At 46.5% G+C, this 23,903-nt stretch overlaps 1 protein-coding gene across 1 annotated transcript; it reads left to right on the plus strand.

The window, feature by feature from the left end:
- Positions 1 to 2,211: 2,211 nt before the first annotated feature.
- On the plus strand, positions 2,212 to 19,485 carry LOC124269421 (probable glutamate--tRNA ligase, mitochondrial). The gene is made up of 8 exons (XM_046704426.1): positions 2,212 to 2,501; positions 2,857 to 2,929; positions 3,483 to 3,520; positions 3,830 to 3,877; positions 7,259 to 7,429; positions 8,125 to 8,205; positions 9,953 to 10,045; positions 19,420 to 19,485. Exons 1-8 carry the CDS (start codon positions 2,271 to 2,273, stop codon positions 19,483 to 19,485), a joined length of 801 nt encoding a protein of 266 aa, XP_046560382.1. The 5' UTR covers positions 2,212 to 2,270.
- Positions 19,486 to 23,903: the final 4,418 nt, after the last annotated feature.

Genomic DNA, 23,903 nt, shown 5'->3' on the forward strand with positions numbered 1-23,903 from the left:
CGGGGCCAGGGACCCTAGCTGGAACTTACACCTTTGCCAGAAAAATAAGTTTCATTTTTAAACTTCAACAAACAAGTCAAATAATCACAATAAACACGTTTATTATGTGCACACTGACTAAATCACACAATGATCAATAAACATAGTGTTATATTAAAATGGATGGAATTCCCATGAAACCGCCCTCTCGTTATCAGTGGGTAGGAGAGTTATGGTGAATCGGTCAAAAGTTATGGTGAATCGGTTTTTTAAATTGCGACCGTATATGCTGATTATACGGTTGGATATTTATAGCAAGAATCAGTGTTACATACTAAGGTGAATTATCCGAATCTAGAATAACATAGTCAAAATCACAGTCCTGTCAAAACCTCGTAAGTCGGCATTTTGTCCAAATTGACTTTAGATGAAAAATACATTCATCTAGTAACAATGCATTTTCTGTCAAATTCTCAAAACAATCCTCCAATAGAATTCCAAGATACAACCATTTTTCAACAGAACCTATCTTATTGGTCGCCAGAAATGACATGCAAAACCTCGTAAGTTTCAGCGCTACCATTTTGTGAGGATGTGTTTCGATGCTTATTCACATTACTACAGTGGTATTGTGCTCGAAATACCACCTATGTTATGAAAATCATACACATGACATAGTAACAATTTATGACACAGATCAATTTATCACAAGTAGTTATAATAGTAGATGCCCGCTGAATCGGCAAAACATCTTTCAGATTTATGGCTTCGATAATATGAATCCCTTGCATTTGAAAAGTTCACACAGTCAAGCAGTGTATTCTTTATGGTGAACATTTCATACACTTTGGAGGTCCATCTCCATGTATTTTGAGCAGGCAGTCATGAGTAAACCGACTGTGGTCAATACGACATCGTCGTAAAGTGACCCCATCACGTCTTGACTGACAACTCAAGTAGGTGTATCCGATTGTTGCTTTCAATCCGTGAAGTCCTACCTTGGTGTGCTCTGGGTGCGTGAAATTATAATTTTATACACTTCTTATTGATTTGTATCTAACAAACTGATTTTGAAGACGTGCCGACGATAATCCATGCATGATCTAGGGTTTTCCCTTGGCGTGAATGGTGGTATTATATAAAACTTACTCATTACATATCATGATCAGCAGACCCTTGAAGATCCGGGCCAGAATTGGTCTTCAGGAACCCGTGCTTGTCGTAAGTGGCGACTATGTGACGGGATCGGATGGTCAAGTTCGCTGACTTGGTCGACAAATGTCATCGTATCCCAGTTGCGCAGATCGATGCTCATGCTGTTGATCATTGGATTGTCTGGTCCAGATTATTTACAGGCCGCCGCCATATTGCTGAAATATTGCTGAGTGTGGCGTTAAACAAAAATCAATCAGTCATGGTGAGCAATATATGGACATAAATATGAACGCTTTGAATATGTTCATGCTGTCCATTTGGTGAATGCCTGAAAATGACGCCAGACCAATGTTGACCACTTGCCGAAACCATGTAACCAATAATCATTGCATTCTTGCTCAACTTCAGCTGTGCAACTTTGCACAGTGAATGTAGACTCTAGTCTCTACGGTAATTATTAATAGTTTAAATGATAATTCCTAAACAATATATATATATTTGTTTTGGACATAGGCTCTGAAAGCAGTCATTAGGGTTTGGGGTTAGGTTAGATTGTTAGGTATAGATTAGGTTAGGTTGTTAGGTTAGGATAGGTTTAGGTTTTTGTAAATAAATTATTGAGTTTCTCTTTTCTATTTGTTATGTTTTTACCAGCAATGAGGCCTGCTTTACCATCACCACATAAAAAAAAGTACACAACGCAAGGTCCTAAATCCTACTAGCCAACTTCAACTGTCACCTATTACAAGAGTAACCGTGGTCTGATATGAATATAATATGAAACCTGGTAAACATCGTCGAATCATTGGTTTTCGGAACTGCAGTATTTACAAAGAGGGTTTGGTCACGCACATTGGAAATACTCGAATGATGGCTTAATTGTGTTTAAGAAAGTCGTTTTTAATACTTAACATCATGTTGTAAAATTGTTCATTTGATAATCAAGAAAACCAAACCAATGTTCTTGAGCGTCCGAAAACTATAACAAAGTGATATATACAGAACCGTTGTGTAATTTAAACTTAATAAATAGATCTACTAAACAGTTTAAATGAATTATTGTCAATAATTTTAAATGGCCATTTTGTTCATAGTGCCGTTTTGGAAGTGAACCGTATTTATCTGTCTAATCCAAAATGGCTGCGCTCACGGGCGCATGGCCTGTGACGAGACTGACCGTTCGCCTTAGACGCGGATTGCACACCGCACGGAAACTGCATCATCAACGATGTGTTCGGGTGAGATTTGCCCCAAGCCCTACCGGGATGCTGCATCTTGGCGGCCTCCGGACGGCACTCTACAACTATTTGTTCGCGAAATCAAACCCAGGAGGAAAGTTCCTGCTTCGAATCGAAGACACAGATCAGGTGAGTGAGTTTAGGTTTACACTGCATTTAGCAAAGTTCCAGCAATGTCACGCCGGGGGGACACCACAAATGGGCACCACACTTTTGGGGAATTGAACCTGGGTCTTCGGCATGACGAGCGAACATTTAAGCCACTACTTTAGGTCTGCATCAGACCGCCCCGAGATCAGGTAAATCACACCACCATTAGTTGCGTTTTTCATGGCTGTTTTTTCTGGACATAACTTTTTTGAAAGACTTCCTTCCGTTCCCCCAACTTCTTTCTTTACTTTTTTTTTTCAGAAACAACTTTCCATTTACAATGTTTGTTTGAAAATTGTTTTGTGACTATGACAGATTTGGTGCTGTGTTTCAGACCCGCTTAGTACCAAGGGCAACCGAAAAGCTGGAAGAAATGCTATCCTGGGCAGGTATCTCACCTGATGAAGGTAGGTAAGAAATGTCTCATTCAAGTGAGTGAGTGAGTTTAATTTTACACCACACTCAGCAATATTCCTGCTGTATGGCTGCGATCTGTATGCAATGGAGTCTGGATGTACACAATTGGGATACGATGACATGTGTCAACATCGTCAGCGAGCCTGGCCACCCTATCCCGTTAGTCACCTCTTATGACAAACATGGGTTACGAAAGATCAATTCTTAACCGGATCTTCACGGGTCATCTCGCCCAAGTACTTACACATGCACTGATTAAAATATTTGGAAGAATGCTTTTGGATAATAGAAGTTAAAAACACTTTGGCAAACCAAGGAGTTGAGTCAGTATCTTTTGTCGACTCAAGAAGATATATTTGACATGTGGGTGAGCTTGACTCTTTTGTATATTTGCCTGGGTGCTTGGAGGGGAGTATTTCTGTTGGGTCTTGGCAGTCTCTTAAATGTTGTGTTCTGTCAATACTGGATGTTTGCAAATATTGTGTAATCTTTAATATTTTATCTTCTATTATATCCAGTATATCAGTGTCTATTAATTTTCAGGGCCCAGCCAAGGCGGTAACTATGGACCATACAAACAGGTATGAGATGTCTGAATGTTCCAAAAACATCTTTAGCAACCCATGCTTGTCGTAAGAGGCATGTTGTAATGGTATCGGAAGGTCAGGCTCACTGACTTGGTTGACACATGTCATCATATCCCAATGGCGTAGATCGATGCTTATGCTGTTGATCACTTGATTATGTGGTCCTGACTCGGTTATTTACAGACCGCTGCCACATAGCTGGAATATTGCTGAGTGTGGCATAAAACTAAACTCACTGTAAGGTGTATGAGTTGTACTTACATTTGAGGAATGTTAATTGTCATTCTTTACGTATCTTTTCAGTCTGAAAGAATTGAGCTCTACCAAGAAAGCATCAAAGTGCTTATTCAAGTAAGTAGAAACACCCTAGAGCATACAGAATCTGTCTTAATGTTTATCGCGGTCAGAATCGGTTGTCTAACAGTCTCATGATGGCCCTGTATAGACAGATTCCACGATACTGATCACGGAGTTATCTACACCAGGGTTTGCACATGAAAATTCCCATCCTCGAGGCTATATGTTCAAATAAATCGCCACTTGCACCCTGGATGCATCTATGCCTTGGCCTGATAATTGTATTCCCTGGAGATTATAGAGGATGAAATAAGCCTGAAATTTAGACATTTTACTCTAAAAGGGCCCTAAATTCAATTTAGCCATGAATAGGCTCTAATTGCTAGTGATTTGTCCTAAAAATGCCCTTAATCTAGCAAAACTTGTCAAATTTCATTTTACAGGAAACTAATACTTAATATAAATACCTTGCAATGACAATATGTTTTAGCTAATCTCCATTGTGAAGCAAAACTTTCCCAGAACAGTAATGTAGCTGAGAGTTATTTGCCTCTGATGGTCAGTCCCACATCTGACCAACCTCGCCTGTATTCAACTACTTATGTGTTATGTGTTTGTATAGTTCCTTAAAATTGTTAATTCTGCCTTGGAAATCACCTAAAAAGGCCTTGAATTTGATGGCTGATAATCTGTAAGAACCCAAATATTATCAAGCTTGGATTGTAATTAAAGATGTGAGTGCGTTCAGTATTGCTTTGATCATGAAATAAAGGGAAGTAACTCATATTTTCCTATATTTGAGGTTACACACCACCAAATGTTTTCCCATAGACTTCTATAGTAACCTTATAATTTTTTTTAAAATAGACAGGCTATCAACAGCCATTCCATGTACACATGGGTACACTCTGGCCTTTAAACTACAATAAAACACAATATCTGGCCAACTTGTCCGGCTCGTTTTGCGAGCACAGGAAGCGGAACACATCAACCCCAGTTCCACACCAAATGTCACCTACTGGAAAATATCTGTACACACAATAAGCATAAGTGATGGTGATAAAAATGACAGCACTAAATACTTAAAATTGTGGTCAGTTTTAATTACTGGTTGGATGTGCTTTTAAAAAACAAACATCTTACACTATTTATCCAATCACAGCTGTCACATGTCTCTGTCTCTCTTGACTTGTTTACATACTGATTTAGTGTAGTGGAACCTATAGGAAAAATTAGAAACATTTGCCCTAGGCAAATCTGTGATTTATGTACTGTATATACATGTAACTTCTCAGAAGAAATATAAAATTGCATGAAGCTTCAATACTTTTTCCTGTCCAACATATCTATATGGCACAAGAATATAGTGATTTGCTGCACTGACAGAGCTGTAAGAGTTATATCATGTCTATTTCACCAAAGCTATACAAAATGCACTTCTGCATTAATAGAGAAAGTTTTCAAATCATACATATACCATGGGAGTTTACTCTTATTTCACAAAAGAAGGGGGGCCATGGGTTAATTCCATGCATGACTGTGACTGCCTTGCTCATATCAATCCAAAATATATTTTGAACGACAAAAATCATGGAATTCAGGCCAGAAATTTGACAGGTTTAACATTAAGCAGCTTTAACATCCTGACATGTAAGGCTGGATGATGAACTTTGCCAGAAAGTGTTAAGTGAGGGGTTGGATTATGCCTAGCAGTCTGAAACACTGACCACAGTACCCTGCCGCCTGTTAGTCGATCAAGGCAAATGACCCCTTAAACAGATGAAATAACTTTTAGACCACAGCATGATAAGAACTTACACTTGAATATATTGATTCATCAAGCTAAGACTTTGAAATACTTCCAGAAATTCAAAATTATTGACTGTGTATTGTTTTGAGGCTGTTAGACTTGCCAATTTCATGTATAAGCCAGTTTAGAGGGAACAAAGTGAAAAAATCCACATAACTTTGGAAATTTATTGGTTACCCTACCCTAAACTGAATATTTTAATTACAATTAACAGTGTTTGGCAATATCAGCTAAAAAAACAGAGCTTCTCTCCAGTAAATTATGGGTTACTGGGTTAGAGAAAGACACAATGTATTTGGGTAAACAGGGGAGATAATTTTAAGATATCGAACACTCTCATGTCAATAAAATGTGAATTCAGACCCATAATATTACATTCCACAAGGGTCAGTTGTTATTATTTACATCTAAGCAGCTTCTGGGATTGATGTACAGCCCTTATTTCATGTCTGGGAAACTGAAATACTACACACTGAGGCATTAAGGGGACACTGTCAGAAATTTCTAATGGATGAGGATGACCGAGTGATGGAATTTGGTAGTGGTGCCTTAACTGGACTGGGACACTTAAATGTACTATATGTACCTACATGTCCAAGTACTTCAACTTCTACAAGGCGGTAAAGCATATCGAAGCAAAGGGAGTATGCTTGATTAGACACTGCCAACAACAGACTTCGGGCCGGCTTGTCGAAATACCACATTGGATGTGAAGGCTTCTTTTTCTGCTGTATTTGTGAAGATACACCTCCCCATTCACCAACAGGCATTCTACAAGCTGAAAATAGTGTTGAGATTACATTAAATGTCAAAATGTAAACACAATAAGCATAAGTGATGGTGATAAAAATGACAGCACTAAATACTTAAAATTGTGGTCAGTTTTAATTACTGGTTGGATGTGCTTTTAAAAAACAAACATCTTACACTATTTCATCCAATCACAGCTGTCACATGTCTCTGTCTCTCTTGACTTGTTTACATACGGACCGGCTCAGCGAGGAAGCGATACTGATTTAGTGTAGTGGAACCTTGAAGCACATGACGCCAATCCAGGAAATGCTACAAACAAACCTTATTTTATCTCCTGTTGATACAATGCATTAAGTCTTGTTTTGTTGTTATTCCCTTGCTCGATATCTTATTGCTTAAGATCTCGCTTCCCAAGTTGTGAGACGGCTTCACGCAGTTTTGAAGAAAGTAAATGTTTCAACGCAATAAACAGGTGTGCGTTCGTGTGTCTTGAAAGCTGCATATATATTTTGGTTCCGCAGTGAATGAGCTTTCAGAAAATACTTTCTGAAAAATATGCATGTAAGTGAAATTATCTGTTAAAAATCTTCAAATTTTGTGCATTGTCATCAAAATTTAACTATTTGATTTCATTTTTACGTTTTCATTTATGTCATTCATTAACTTGAACAACTATCAATGACAGTACCAAATTATGTTTCATTATTTTCTTAATAACACTTTTAGACACGTTTTTGTGTGACATGCAGAATTTCCCTGTACATGGTCAGGCAGTCACGCGAATGAGTGACCTCTCACAGTTTACAGATCTGATAAACAAATCATTGTTTATTATCATGCTAATTGTGTAAAGCAGAATATTTCTGTTACAGAATGAGAGTGCATACCATTGTTTCTGTACGCCAAGAAGACTGGAACTAGTTCGTAAAGAAGCTGGTCGCAGAGGGGAGACCCCGAGATATGACAATAGGTGTCGCCAGTGGTCAAGTTCAGAGGTCAAGGAGAAGTTAGCAAGAAATACACCCTATGTTATCAGGTTAAAGGTGAGGGAGAAAATAGGTTCAAGATGCACAAGGGTTTATTATATACTGGGTTTAGTTGTTACATGATTAGCTATGCAGAGTTGCATCCCTTGGGTACAGCAGAATCCTGTGATTTGTCGTTTCAATCCAGGACTTATCAGTGACATGACCCTTGATATTGTTACATATGTTATATTTGGGATTACACTTTTTCAGTTAAGTACCAATTCTGGTACTTTTGATGGGTCCAGTCCCATCTGGGATTCGAACCCACACCCTCAGAGTCAGCCACCTAATGGCCAGCACACAGTCAGCTGCCTAACCCGCTCAGCCACTGCAGCTTCCACTTAATATTGTTGATTTAAAAGAGAAACGATATGCTTATTTGAGCATTATTAGAAAGAAAAGTTTTAAATGACTACTGGGCCCCATAGCGCGCTAAGATGATCGTAACTTATACTTTAACATAGACTTACGACTGTCGTAGTGCTACGATCACTTTGAGGAACGGGGCCCTGGACTCACCAGAGTAAGGTGTTTTGCTGTGGAAACAGTTGATACTTGTCTGCCACAAACAGTCAGTTTAAGATCCATGGTGAATATATGAGTTTGTGTAGGTAACTGTCGACTTGCAGAAATGTGTAAAGTTTCTTAACAGAATACTGTCTGATGACATAATCAGTGCTACGGAAGTAAGTTTTATGCTGCTGTTGTAGCTTGAAGACGTAGCAGAGCCATGGGATGATCTGCTGAAAGGACGTACGTCGCACAACTTAGCCGATGCTGAGGGGGATCCGGTGAGGAACATCACCACATCTTCCTTTATTTATAGGGAAAAGTGTCAGATGTTCTTAAAAGATACACATTGCTTGTGTGTTTCAAAATTTGACTAAATCTATGCTCACTCTCTAACTGTTACATAACTTAACAAAACTATACTCATCAGCAAAAAAACACATCAGTTCGAATTCAAAATTAGAAAGGTACTGTAATCAAATCATTACAGAAATGGACATAATAAGCGGATCAAAAACATTTTTTGTGTACAATATCTTGACATATCAATGAATAACTCAGCACAATTCCAAGACATTACGTGAACGTTTGCAGTCCATTCAGACTCTTGACTTCAGTATCTAGTGTGACCACCACGAGCGGCAATAACTGCAGCACAGCGTCTATGCATGGAGTGCACCAATCGATTGATGAAGGCCATTGGCACCTTGAACCTCACTCTGAGAAAGGCCTGGCGCAATAAATTGAATGTGTTCGGCCTTGGTATGACATTATTCAGTCTCCTCTGAATTTCATCCCAAAGATGTTCAACTGGGTTTAAATCAGGACTAAGAGCTGGCCACTGCATAATGTTGACACCGTTCTGCTGTAGGAAGTCCCGTGTAGCTCTGGCAGTATGGGCCCGGGCGTTATCATGCTGGAAAATGTTGTTCCGGTGACGTGCGAAATGTGGTATGACGTGGGGTCTGAGGTTAAGCTTGGCCGATATAGCGCACCGCTGTGATGCTGCCTCCTCTTCCTGGACCAAGGTTCTGGAACACCACAGGACCCACTCTCTGGTTCAGGCCTATTCCACCTCATAAAATGATGCTTGCACCTCCCCATGAGTCTCTTTCCATAACACATTGGTCTGAGTAATGCTGGCCACGTCGTCGCCATATTCTTGTTCTGCCATCTGCAGTTGATATGCAGTACCGACTCTCATCTGTAAACAGAACAGTTCTCCATTGCCTGTATCGCCAGTTTTGGTGTTGTAGGGCAAACTGTAGACGTTCACGCTGATGACGAGGGGTGAGGATAGGTCCACGGTAAGGTCTACGGCAATGGAGGTTCCCGCTGTTAAGACATCGGCGTACTGTATCAGTAATGATTGGTCTTCCGTGTGTTCCCACTCTCTGGCGTGCTGTTTCGGATGCTTGCATGAAGGGATTCTGTACATGCTATCGCACAACATGGCGGTCTTGTGTCTTGTGGTCACCCTTGGTCTGCCAGTACGGGAGGTGATCATTTGTGGTGTTGGTGGCCCGGAAACGTTGCTGCAGCCTGTAGATGGTCCGAACGTTGACCTGGAAGTGATTGGCAACGGCTTGTGCAGTGTGGCCAGCTTCAAGTCTTCATAGCGCCTGGTTCCTCTGAGTTGTCGTGAAAAGGGGCATCCTGCTGACGTTGTAATGTGAATGTTTCAACCAGGTTTTGGGGTGCATTTGATAGGGCTGGTCCTTGAGAACAGCACGTGCAGCATCAGCTGCATGAAAAACATTGAGAACACTGTACCATCTCCGAGATCAGGTTTCGTCTTTGAGACCATTTCCTGGGTTCCATTCTGAGTTTGGGAAGGAATGTCTTTGCTCAGGTAAAGTTGGAGATGTAAAAAATATACAATCAAAACATTAAATGAGTTTACAGTTATCCGTTTCTGCAAAAGGAAAATTCCAAACTGACTTTTCCTTTGCTTAGTATATATAAATAACAAGTTTTTTTCCTTTGATGACTGGAATTATATGAATGGTTGTATTTTTTGTGTTTTAGGTTCTCATTAAAAGTGACAGGTTTCCTACATACCACTTCGCGAATGTGGTAGATGATCATCACATGGGGATCACTCATGTTCTTCGAGGAGACGTAAGTTGTGTGAACATTCCGATAACACAAGATGAATTGTGTTCATGTTGTAGTCAGTACTGGACAGTGTAAGTATGATGACTGGATGTCATGGTGTGATGACTGGATGTCATGGTGTGGTGACTGGATGTCATGGTGTGGTGACTGGATGTCATGGTGTGGTGACTGGATGCCATGGTGTGATGACTGGATGTCATGGTGTGATGACTGGATGCCATGGTGTGGTGACTGGATGCCATGGTGTGATGACTGGATGCCATGGTGTGTTTGACTGGATGTCATGGTGTGGTGACTGGATGTCATGGTGTGGTGACTGGATGCCATGGTGTGGTGACTGGATGTCATGGTGTGATGACTGGATGCCATGACTGGATGCCATGGTGTGTGGTGACTGGATGTCATGGTGTGATGACTGGATGCCATGGTGTGATGACTGGATGCCATGGTGTGTGATGACTGGATGTCATGGTGTGATGACTGGATGTCATGGTGTGATGACTGGATGCCATGGTGGGTGTGATGACTGGATGCCATGGTGTGATGACTGGATGCCATGGTGTGATGACTGGATGCCATGGTGTGGTGACTGGATGCCATGGTGTGGTGACTGGATGTCATGGTGTGATGACTGGATGCCATGGTGTGATGACTGGATGTCATGGTGTGATGACTGGATGCCATGGTGTGATGACTGGATGCCATGGATCGGTGATGACTGGATGTCATGGTGTGATGACTGGATGCCATGGGTGTGATGACTGGATGTCATGGTGGTGTGGTGACTGGATGCCATGGTGTGATGACTGGATGCCATGGTGGGTGTGATGACTGGATGTCATGGGTGTGATGACTGGATGCCATGTGATGACTGGGTGTATGATGACTTGATGCCATGTGGGTGTGATGACTGGATGCCATGGTGTGGTGACTGGATGCCATGGTGTGATGACTGGATGCCATGGTGTGATGACTGGATGCCATGGTGTGATGACTGGATGTCATGGTGTGATGACTGGATGTCATGGTGTGATGACTGATGCCATGGTGGGTGTGATGACTGGATGTCATGGTGTGGTGACTGGATGCCATGGTGTGGTGACTGGATGTCATGGTGTGATGACTGGATGCCATGGTGTGATGACTGGATGCCATGGTGTGATGACTGGATGCCATGGTGTGATGACTGGATGCCATGGTGTGATGACTGGATGCCATGGTGTGATGACTGGATGCCATGGTGTGATGACTGGATGCCATGGTGTGATGACTGGATGCCATGGTGTGATGACTGGATGCCATGGTGTGATGACTGGATGTCATGGTGTGATGACTGGATGCCATGGTGTGATGACTGGATGCCATGGTGATGACTGGATGCCATGGTGTGATGACTGGATGCCATGGTGTGATGGATGTCATGGTGTGATGACTGGATGCCATGGTGTGTTGACTGGATGCCATGGTGTGGTGACTGGATGCCATGGTGTGATGACTGGATGTCATGGTGTGGTGACTGGATGTCATGGTGTGGTGACTGGATGCCATGGTGTGGTGACTGGATGCCATGGTGTGGTGATGACTGGATGTCATGGTGTGATGACTGGATGCCATGGTGGGTGTGATGACTGGATGCCATGGTGGGTGTGATGACTGGATGCCATGGTGTGGTGACTGGATGCCATGGTGGTGACTGGATGACTCATGTCATGGTGTGATGACTGGATGCCATGGTGTGATGACTGGATGCCATGGTGTGATGACTGGATGCCATGGTGTGATGACTGGATGCCATGGTGTGATGACTGGATGCTGTGATGATGTTGTGACTGGATGTGATGGTGTGGTGACTGGATGCCATGGTGGTGACTGGATGTCATGGTGTGGATGACTGGATGTCATGTGTGATGACTGGATGCCATGGTGGGTGTGATGACATGGATGCCATGGTGGATGACGTGGTGTGGTGACTGGATGCCATGGTGTGTTGACTGGATGCCATGGTGTGATGACTGGATGCCATGGTGGATGTGATGATGACTGGATGCCATGGTGGTCATGGTGATGACTGGATGTCATGGTGTGTGATGACTGGATGTCATGGTGTGATGACTGGATGCCATGGTGTGATGACTGGATGCCATGGTGTGATGACTGGATGCCAGTGTGATGACTGGATGCCATGGTGTGGATGACTGGATGCCATGGTGGTGTGTGATGACTGGATGCCATGGTGTGGTGACTGGATGCCATGGTGGGTGGGTGACTGGATGTCATGGTGGATGACTGATGCCATAGTGTGATGACTGGATGCCATGTATGTGGTGACTGGATGCTGTGATGTTGTGACTGGATGTCATGGTGTGGTGACTGGATGCCATAGTGTGGTGACTGGATGTCATGGTGTGGTGACTGGATGCCATATTATGATGACTGGATGTCATGATGTGATGACTGGATGCCATGGTTTGATGACTGGATGCCATGGTATGATGACTGGATGCCATGTGGTGTGATGACTGGATGCTGTGATGTTGTGACTGGATGTCATGGTGTGGTGACTGGATGCCATAGTGCGGATGACTGGATGCCATGGTGATGACTGACTGGATGATGACTGATGGTGGTGTGGTGACTGGATGTCATGGTGTGATGACTGGATGCCATGGTGGGTGTGATTACTGGATGCCATGGTGGGTGTGGTGACTGGATGCCATGATGTGTTGACTGGATGCCATGGTGTGATGACTGGATGCCACAGTATGATGACTGGATGTCATGGTGTGGTGACTGGATGTCATGGTGTGGTGACTGGATGTCATGGTGTGATGACTGGATGCCATAGTGTGATGACTGGATGCCACGGTGTGATGACTGGATGCCATAGTGTGATGACTGGATGCCATAGTGTGGTGACTGGATGCCATGGTGTGGTGACTGGATGTCATGGTGTGGTGACTGGATGTCATGGTGTGGTGACTGGATGTCATGGTGTAATGACTGGATGCCATGGTATGATGATTGGATGCCGTAGTGTGGTGACTGGATGCTGTGATGTTGTGACTGGATGTCATGGTGTGGTGACTGGATGCCATAGTGTGGTGACTGGATGTCATGGTGTGGTGACTGGATGTGATAGTGTGGTGACTGGATGTCATGGTGTGGTGACTGGATGCCATGGTGGGTGTGATTACTGGATGCCATGGTGGGTGTGGTGACTGGATGCCATGATGTGTTGACTGGATGCCATGGTGTGATGACTGGATGCCACAGTATGATGACTGGATGTCATGGTGTGGTGACTGGATGTCATGGTGTGGTGACTGGATGTCATGGTGTGATGACTGGATGCCATAGTGTGATGACTGGATGCCACGGTGTGATGACTGGATGCCATAGTGTGATGACTGGATGCCGTAGTGTGGTGACTGGATGCCATGGTGTGGTGACTGGATGTCATGGTGTGGTGACTGGATGTCATGGTGTGATGACTGGATGCCACGGTGTGATGACTGGTTGTCATGGAGTGATGACTGGATGTCATGGTGTGATGACTGGATGTCATGGTGTGATGACTGGATGTCATGGTGTGATGACTGAATGCCATGGTGGGTGTGATGACTGGATGTCATAGTGTGGTGACTGGATGCCATGGTGTGGCGACTGGATGTCATGGTGTGATGACTGGATGCCATGGTGTGATGACTGGATGTCATGGTGTGATGACTGGATGCCATGGTGTGATGACTGGATGCCATATGGTGTGATGACTGGATGCCATGGTGTGATGACTGGATGCCATGGTGTGATGACTGGATGCCGTGGTGTGATGACTGGATGCCATGGTGTGGTGTGACTGGATGTCATGGTGTGATGACTGGATGCCATGGTGTGATGACTGGATGCCATGGTGTGATGATGTGATGACTGGATGTCATGGTGTGATGACTGGATGTCATGGTGTGATGACTGGATGCCATGGTGTGATGACTGGATGCCATGGTGTGATGACTGGATGCCATGGTGTGATGACTGGATGCCATGGTGTGGTGACTGGATGCCATGGTGTGGTGACTGGATGTCATGGTGTGATGACTGGATGCCATGGTGTGATGACTGGATGCCATAGTATGATGACTGGATGTCATGTGTGGTGACTGGATGCCATGGTGTGGTGACTGGATGTCATGGTGTGATGACTGGATGCCATGGTGTGATGACTGGATGTCATGGTGTGATGACTGGATGCCATAGTGTGATGACTGGATGCCGTAGTGTGGTGACTGGATGCCGTGGTGTGGTGACTGGATGTCATGGTGTGGTGACTGGATGTCATGGTGTGATGACTGGATGTCATGGTGTAATGACTGGATGCCACGGTATGATGACTGGATGCCTGTGGTGACTGGATGCCGTGGTGTGTGACTGGATGCTGTGGTGTTGTGACTGGATGTCATGGTGTGGTGACTGGATGCCATAGTGTGATGACTGGATGTCATGGTGTGGTGACTGGATGTGATGGTGTGGTGACTGGATGTCATGGTGTGGTGACTGGATGCCATGGTGGGTGTGATTACTGGATGCCATGGTGGGTGTGGTGACTGGATGCCATGATGTGTTGACTGGATGCCATGGTGTGATGACTGGATGCCACAGTATGATGACTGGATGTCATGGTGTGGTGACTGGATGTCATGGTGTGGTGACTGGATGTCATGGTGTGATGACTGGATGCAATAGTGTGATGACTGGATGCCACGGTGTGATGACTGGATGCCATGGTGTGATGACTGGATGCCGTAGTGTGGTGACTGGATGCCGTGGTGTGGTGTGGTGACTGGATGTCATGGTGTGGTGACTGGATGTCATGGTGTGATTACTGGATGCCATGGTGTGATGACTGGATGTCATGGAGTGATGACTGGATGCCATGGTGTGATGACTGGATGCCATGGTGTGATGACTGGATGTCATGGTGTGATGACTGGATGCCATGGTGGGTGTGATGACTGGATGTCATGGTGTGGTGACTGGATGCCATGGTGTGATGACTGGATGTCATGGTGTGATGACTGGATGCCATGGTGTGATGACTGGATGTCATGGTGTGATGACTGGATGCCATGGTGTGATGACTGGATGCCATGGTGTGATGACTGGATGCCATGGTGTGATGACTGGATGCCATGGTGTGATGACTGGATGCCGTGGTGTGATGACTGGATGCCATGGTGTGGTGACTGGATGCCATGGTGTGATGACTGGATGCCATGGTGTGATGACTGGATGTCATGGTGTGATGACTGGATGTCATGGTGTGGTGACTGGATGTCATGGTGTGATGACTGGATGCCATGGTGTGATGACTGGATGCCATGGTGTGATGACTGGATGCCATGGTGTGATGACTGGATGTCATGGTGTGATGACTGGATGCCATGGTGTGGTGACTGGATGTCATGGTGTGGTGACTGGATGTCATGGTGTGGTGACTGGATGTCATGGTGTATGATTGACTGATGCCATGGTGTGATGACTGGATGCCATGGTGTGATGACTGGATGACCATGGATGTTGATGACTGGATGTCATGGGTGGATGACTGGATGCCATAGTGTGGTGACTGGATGTGCCATGGTGTGATGACTGGATGCCATGGACGTGATGACTGGATGCCATGGTGTAGTGACTGATGCCATGGTGTGATGACTGGATGCCATGGTGTGATGACTGGATGCCATGGTGTGATGACTGGATGTCATGGTGTGGATGACTGGATGTCATGGTGATATGACTGGATGTCATGGTGGATGACTGATGCCATGGTGTGATGACTGGATGCCATGGTGTGATGACTGATACAGTGTGACTGATGTCATGGTGTGATTACTGGATGGATGCCATGTGGTGTGATGTCACTGACTGACTGATGCCATGGTGTGATGACTGGATGTCATGGTGTGATGACTGGATGCCATGGTGATGACTGGATGTCATGGTGTGATGACTGGATGCCATGGTGGGTGATGACTGGATGTCATAGTGTGGTGACTGGATGCCATGTGTGCTGGATGACTGATGTCATGGTGTGATGACTGGATGCCATGGTGTGATGACTGGATGCCATGGTATGATGACTGGATGCCATGGTGTGATGACTGATGCCATGGCGGTGTGATGACTGGATGTGATGGCATGATGACTGATGCCATGGTGTGATGACTGGATGCCATGGTATGATGACTGGATGTCATGGTGGTGATGACTGGATGCCCATGGTTTGATGACTGGATGCCATAGTGTGATGATTGACGCCGACGTGCGTGTGGTGACTGGATGCCATGATGTGATGACTGGATGCCATGGTGTGGTGACTGGATGCCATGGTGTGATGACTGGATGTCATGGTGTGATGACTGGATGCCATGGTGTGGTGACTGACGTCATGGTGGTATGATGATGACTGGATGCCATGGTGTGATGACTGGATGCCATGGTGGGTGTGGTGACTGGATGCCATGATGTGTTGACTGGATGCCATGGTGTGATGACTGGATGCCATGGTATGATGACTGGATGTCATGGTGTGGTGACTGGATGTCATGGTGTGGTGACTGGATGTCATGGTGTGATGACTGGATGCCATAGTGTGATGACTGGATGCCATGGTGTGATGACTGGATGCCATAGTGTGATGACTGGATGCCGTAGTGTGGTGACTGGATGCCATGGTGTGGTGACTGGATGTCATGGTGTGGTGACTGGATGTCATGGTGTGGTGACTGGATGTCATGGTGTGATGACTGGATGCCACGGTATGATGATTGGATGCCGTAGTGTGGTGACTGGATGCCATGATATTTGATGACTGATGTCATGGTGTGATGACTGGATGCCATAGTGTGGTGACTGGATGTCATGGTGTGGTGACTGGATGTGATGGTGTGGTGACTGGATGTCATGGTGTGATGACTGGATGCCATGGTGGGTGTGATTACTGGATGCCATGGTGGGTGTGGTGACTGGATGCCATGATGTGTTGACTGGATGCCATGGTGTGATGACTGGATGCCACAGTATGATGACTGGATGTCATGGGTGTGGTGACTGGATGTCATGGTGTGGTGACTGGATGTCATGGTGTGATGACTGACGCCATAGTGTGATGACCGATGGATGTCATGACTGGATGATTGATGATGCCGCCATGGGTGTGATGACTGGATGCCATGAGTGTGATGACTGGATGCCATGGTGTGAGTGACTGGATGTCATGGTGTGATGACTGGATGTCATGGTGTGATTACTGGATGCCACGGTGTGATGACTGGACATCATGTCATGGACGTGATGACTGGATGTCATGGTGTGATGACTGGATGTCATGGTGTGATGACTGGACGCCATGGTGTGATGACTGGACGCCATGGATGGGCGTGATGACTGGATGTCATAGTGCGTGGTGACTGGATGCCATGGTGTAATGACTGGATGTCATGGTGTGATGACTGGATGCCATGGTGTGATGACTGGATGTCATGGTGTGATGACTGGATGCCATGGCGTGATGACTGATACCATGGATGACATGGATGTGTGCGATGACTGGATGCCATGGTGTGATGACTGGATGCCATGGGTGATGACTGATGCCATGGGTGGATGACTGGACGCCATGGTGTGATGACTGGATGCCATGGTGTGATGACTGGATGTCATGGTGTGATGACTGGATGCCATGGTGTGATGACTGGATGCCATGGTGTGATGACTGGATGCCATGGTGTGATGACTGGATGTCATGGTGTGATGACTGGATGCCATGGTGTGATGACTGGATGCCATGGTGTGATGACTGGATGTCATGGTGTGATGACTGGATGCCATGGTGTGGATGACTGGATGTCATGGTGATGATGATGCCATGGTGATGATGACTGGATGTCATGGTGTGATGACTGGATGTCATGGTGATGACTGGATGCCATGGTAGGTGTGATGACTGGATGCCATGGTGTGATGACTGGATGTCATGGTGTGATGACTGGATGCCATGGTGTGATGACTGGATGCCATGGTGTGATGACTGGATGCCATGGTGTGATGACTGGATGTCATGGTGTGGTGACTGGATGTCATGGTGTGGTGACTGGATGTCATGGTGATGATGATGCCATGGTGTGATGACTGGATGCCATGGTGTGATGACTGGATGCCATGGTGTGATGACTGGATGCCATGGTGTGATGACTGATGCCATGGTGTGATGACTGGATGCCATGGTGTGGTGACTGGATGTCATGGTGTGGTGACTGGATGTCATGGTGTGATGACTGGATGTCATGGTGTGATGACTGATGCCATGGTGCGATGACTGACATGGTGCATGATGACTGGATGCGTCAGGTGTGGTGACTGATGCCACAGATGACTGATGTCATGGAGTGATGACTGGATGCCATGGTGATGACTGATGCCATGGTGTGGATGACTGATGCCATGGTGTGATGACTGGATGCCATAGTGGTGGATGACTGGATGTCATGGTGTGGTGACTGGATGCCATGGTGCGATGACTGGATGTCATGGTGTGATGACCGATGTCATGGTGTGATGACTGGATGTCATGGTGTGATGACTGATGCCATGGTGTGATGACTGGATGCCATGGTGATGATGACTGGATGATCATGGTGCGGATGACTGGATGTCATGGTGTGATGACTGGATGTCATGGTGATGATGACTGGATGCCATGGTGTGATGACTGGATGCCATGGTGTGATGACTGGATGCCATGGTATGATTGACTGGATGTCATGGTCATGGCGTGATGACTGGACGCCGTGGTATGATGACTGGATGTCATGGTGTGGTGACTGATGCCATGGTGTGATGACTGATGCCATGGTGTGATGACTGGATGCCATGTGTGATGACTGGATGCCATGGTGTGTGATGATGCCATGGTGATGACTGGATGCCATGGTGTGATGACTGGATGCCATGGTGTGATGACTCATGTTGGATGACCATGGTGTGATGACTGATGCCATGGTGTGATGACTGGATGCCATGGTGTGATGACTGGATGCCATGGTGTGATGACTGGATGCCATGGTGTGATGACTGGATGCCATGGTGTGATGACTGGATGCCATGGTGTGATGACTGGATGCCATGGTGTGATGACTGGATGTCATGGTGTGACTGGACATGGTGATGATGCCATGGTGTGATGACTGGATGCCATGGTGTGATGACTGGATGCCATGGTGTGATGACTGGATGTCATGGGTGTGATGACTGGATGCCATGGTGTGATGACTGGATGCCATGGTGTGATGACTGATGTCATGGTGTGGATGCCATGGCAGGATGACCGGATGTCATGGTGTGATGACCGATGCCATGGTGTGGATGACTCGGATGCCACGGTGTGATGACTGGATGCCATGGTGATGATGACTGATGGTGCCATGCCATGGTGTGATGACTGACATGGCTGTGGTGACTGGATGCCATGGTGTGATGACTGGATGCCATGGTGTGGTGACTGGATGCCATGGTGTGATGACTGGATGCCATGGTGTGATGACTGGATGCCATGGTGTGGTGACCGGATGTCGCGGTGTGATGACCGGATGTCATGGTGTGATGACTGGATGCCATGGTGTGGTGACTGGATGTCATGGTGTGATGACTGGATGCCATGGTGATGACTGGATGCCATGGTGTGATGACTGGATGCCATGGTGTGATGACTGGATGCCACGGTGATGACTGGATGCCATGGTGTGATGACTGATGTCATGGTGTGGTGACTGGATGCCATGTGTGATGACTGGATGTCATGGTGTGATGACTGGATGCCATGGTGTGATGACTGGATGTCATGGTGTGATGATGGATGCCATGGTGTGATGACTGGATGTCATGATGCGGTGTGATGACTGGATGCCATGGTGTGATGACTGGATGCCATGGTGTGATGATGACTGACGTCATATGGTGATGACTGGATGTCATGGTGTGATGACTGGATGTCATGGTGTGATGACTGGATGCCATGGTGTGATGACTGGATGTCATGGGTGATGACCTCCGGTGATGACTGGATGCCATGGTGTGATGACTGGATGCCATGGTGTGTGATGACTGGATGCCATGGTGTGATGACTGATGCCATGGGTGGTGATGACCTGGATGCCATGGCGTGATGACTGGATGCCATGGTGTGATGACTGATGCCATGAATGTGATGACTGGATGCCATGGTGTGATGACTGGATGCCATGGTGTGATGACTGGATGCCATGGTGTGATGACTGGATGCCATGGTGTGATGACTGGATGCCATGGTGTGATGACCGGATGTCATGGTGTGATGACTGGATGCCATGGTGTGATGACTGGATGTCATGGTGTGATGACTGGATGTCATGGTGTGATGACTGGATGCCATAGTGCGGATGACTGGATGCCACGGTGATGACTGGATGTCATGGTGGATGACCGGATGCTTTTGAATTTTGCATCGTGACCGGCTCGTGTTTAATCTGGAATGTTCCGGATGTCATGGCGGGCCCTTTCGACGTCACCTGGTGGATGACTGATGTCCATGGTGTGATGACTGGATGCCATAGTGTGTTCCATTTCATCATTCGTGACTATGCCGACGGATGCGCCATAGCCTGATGACTGGATGATCGTGAGTGTGATTCGTTCATACCGATGGTGCGGTATCCCGTTGTCCACGGTTGGTGACCGGATGTCGCGGTGACTGGCCATGGTGATGACTGATGTCATGGTGTGACCGGAAATGGATGTCCATTCCGGTTTATGGTGTGACGTGACGCCATCGGTCCATGACTGATGCCATATGCGATCCACCGTTCATGATTCCATCCATTTCCATTTCATCCATCCATTGTTCATTATGATCGACGTCCATCCATGGTGTCCATTCAACCCATCCATCCGTCCATCCATCCGTCCATGATCCATGATCCATCCCATCCATGGTGCCTTGATGTCATGGACCGAGAGCAATGTGATGCCACCGGTGACGACTGGATGCCATGAATTGTGATGACTGGATGCCATGGTATGATGACTGGATGTCATGGTGTGTGACTGACGTCATGGTGTGTGATGACTGGATGTCATGGTGTGTGATGACTGATGCCATAGTGTGATGACTGGATGTCATGATGTGATGACTGGATGCCATAGTGTGATGACTGATGTCGTAGTGTAGTGACTGGATACCGTGGTGTGATGACTGGATGTCATGGTGTGAATGAGATGTGTATGACTAAGATGTCATGGTGTGATGACTGGATGTCATAGTGTAATGACTGGATGTCATGGTGTGATGACTGGATGTCATGTGTGGTGACTGGATGTCATGGTGCATGATGACTGGATGTCATGGTGTGATCATGACTGGATACCATACTTCGGTGGTGACTGGATGCCATAGTGTGATGACTGGATGATGGTGATGACTGGATGCCATGGTGTGATGACTGGATGCCACAGTGTGATGACTGGATGCCATGTCATGTGGTGACTGATGTGATGACTGAATGCTGATGTCACGGTGATGACTGGATACCCATGGTGGTTGACTGACGCCATGGTGCGATGACTGGATGCCATAGTGTGATGACTTCTGGATGCCACCGTGTGATGACTGATGTCATAGTGTGATGACTGGACGCCATGAAGTGGTGACTGGATGTCGGTGTGGTGACTGATGTCATGGTGTGGATGACTGGATGTCATGGTGTGATTACTGGATGCCACGGTGTGATGACTGGATGTCATGGAGTGATGACTGGATGCCATGGTGTGATGACTGGATGTCATGGTGTGATGACTGGATGTCATGGTGTGATGACTGAATGCCATGGTGGGTGTGATGACTGGATGTCATAGTGTGGTGACTGGATGCCATGGTGTGGCGACTGGATGTCATGGTGTGATGACTGGATGCCATGGTGTGATGACTGGATGTCATGGTGTGATGACTGGATGCCATGGTGTGATGACTGGATGCCATGGTGTGATGAATGGATGCCATGGTGTGATGACCGGATGCCATGGTGTGATGACCGGATGCCGTGGTGTGATGACTGGATGCCACGGTGTGGTGACTGGATGTCATGGTGTGATGACTGGATGCCATGGTATGATGACTGGATGTCATGGTGTGGTGACTGGATGTCATGGTGTGGTGACTGGATGTCATGGTGTGATGACTGGATGCCATAGTGCGATGACTGGATGTCACGTGCAGTGATGACTGGATGCCACAGTGTGATGACTGGACGTCCGAGTGTGGTGACTGGATGTCGTGGTGTGTGGTGACTGGATGTCATGGTGTGGTGACTGGATGTCATGGTGTGGTGACTGGATGTCATGGTGTAATGACTGGATGCCATAGTATGACGATTGGATGCCATGGTGAGTGCGGTGACTGGATGCCGTGATGTTGTGGACTGGATGTCATGGTGGTGACTGGATGCCACAGCGTGATGACTGGATGTCATGGTGCGGGTGACTGGATGTGATGGTGTGGTGACTGGATGTCATGGTGTGATGACTGGATGCCATGGCGGGTGGATTACTGGATGCCATGGTGGGCGGTGGTGGTGACTGACGCCATGACGTGTTGACTGGATGCCATGGTGTGATGACTGATGCCAAGCAGCATGATGACTGGATGCCAATGCGCAAGATGACTGATGTCATAGTGTGATGACTGATGTCAATGAGTGTGATGACTGGATGCCCGGTGTGGTGACTGGATGTCATGGTGTTGGTGACTGGATGTCATGGTGTGATTACTGGATGCCACGGTGTGATGACTGGTTGTCGCGGAGTGATGACTGATGCCATGGTGTGATGACTGGATGTCATGGTGATGACTGGATGTCATGGTGTGATGACTGAACGCCATGGTGGGTGTGATGACTGGTGACCGTCATAGTGTGGCGACTGGATGCCATGGTGTGTGCGACTGGATGTCATGGTGTGATGACTGGATGCCATGGTGTGATGACTGGATGTCATGGTGTGATGACTGGATGCCATGGTGTGATGACTGGATGCCATGGTGTGATGACTGGATGCCATGGTGTGATGACCGGATGCCATGGTGTGATGACTGACGTCGTGGTGATGACTGGATGCCACGTGCGTGGTGACTGTGACGTCATGTGTGATGACTGGATGCCATGGCATGATGACTGGATGTCATGGTGGTGACTGATGTCATGGTGTGGTGACTGGATGTCATAGATGTGATGACTGGATGCCATAGTGTGATTGACTGGATACCCGCGGGTGATGACTGGATGCCATGGTGTGATGACTGATGTCACCCGGTGTGATGACTGGATGCCATGGTGTGATGACTGGATGCCATGGTGTAGTGACTCGAAACGTCATGGTGTGCGGGTGACTGATGTCCATAGTGTAATGACTGGACGCCATATGTGATGACTGGATGTCCATAGGTGATGACTGGATGCCGCGAATGTTGATGACCGGATGTCATGGGTGTGATGACTGGATGCCATAGTGTGATGACTGGATGCGGCATTATTGGTGACTGGATGTCATGGTTGGTGACTGGATGTCATGGTGTGGATGACTGGCTATGGTCATGATTACCGATGCCACGTCTGGGTGGCGACTGACGCCATGGTATGATGACTGGATGCCATAGCGTGATGACTCCGGATGTCATCGATGTGGTGACTGGATGTCATGGTGGTGGTGACTGGATGTCATGGTGCTCGTGACTGGATGTCATGGTGTGATGACTGGATGCCATAGTGTGATGACTCGA

Source organism: Haliotis rubra, unplaced genomic scaffold (genome assembly GCF_003918875.1).
Source record: "Haliotis rubra isolate DU_JTF1 unplaced genomic scaffold, ASM391887v1 Scf1449, whole genome shotgun sequence".
Classification (NCBI taxonomy): domain Eukaryota; kingdom Metazoa; phylum Mollusca; class Gastropoda; order Lepetellida; family Haliotidae; genus Haliotis; species Haliotis rubra.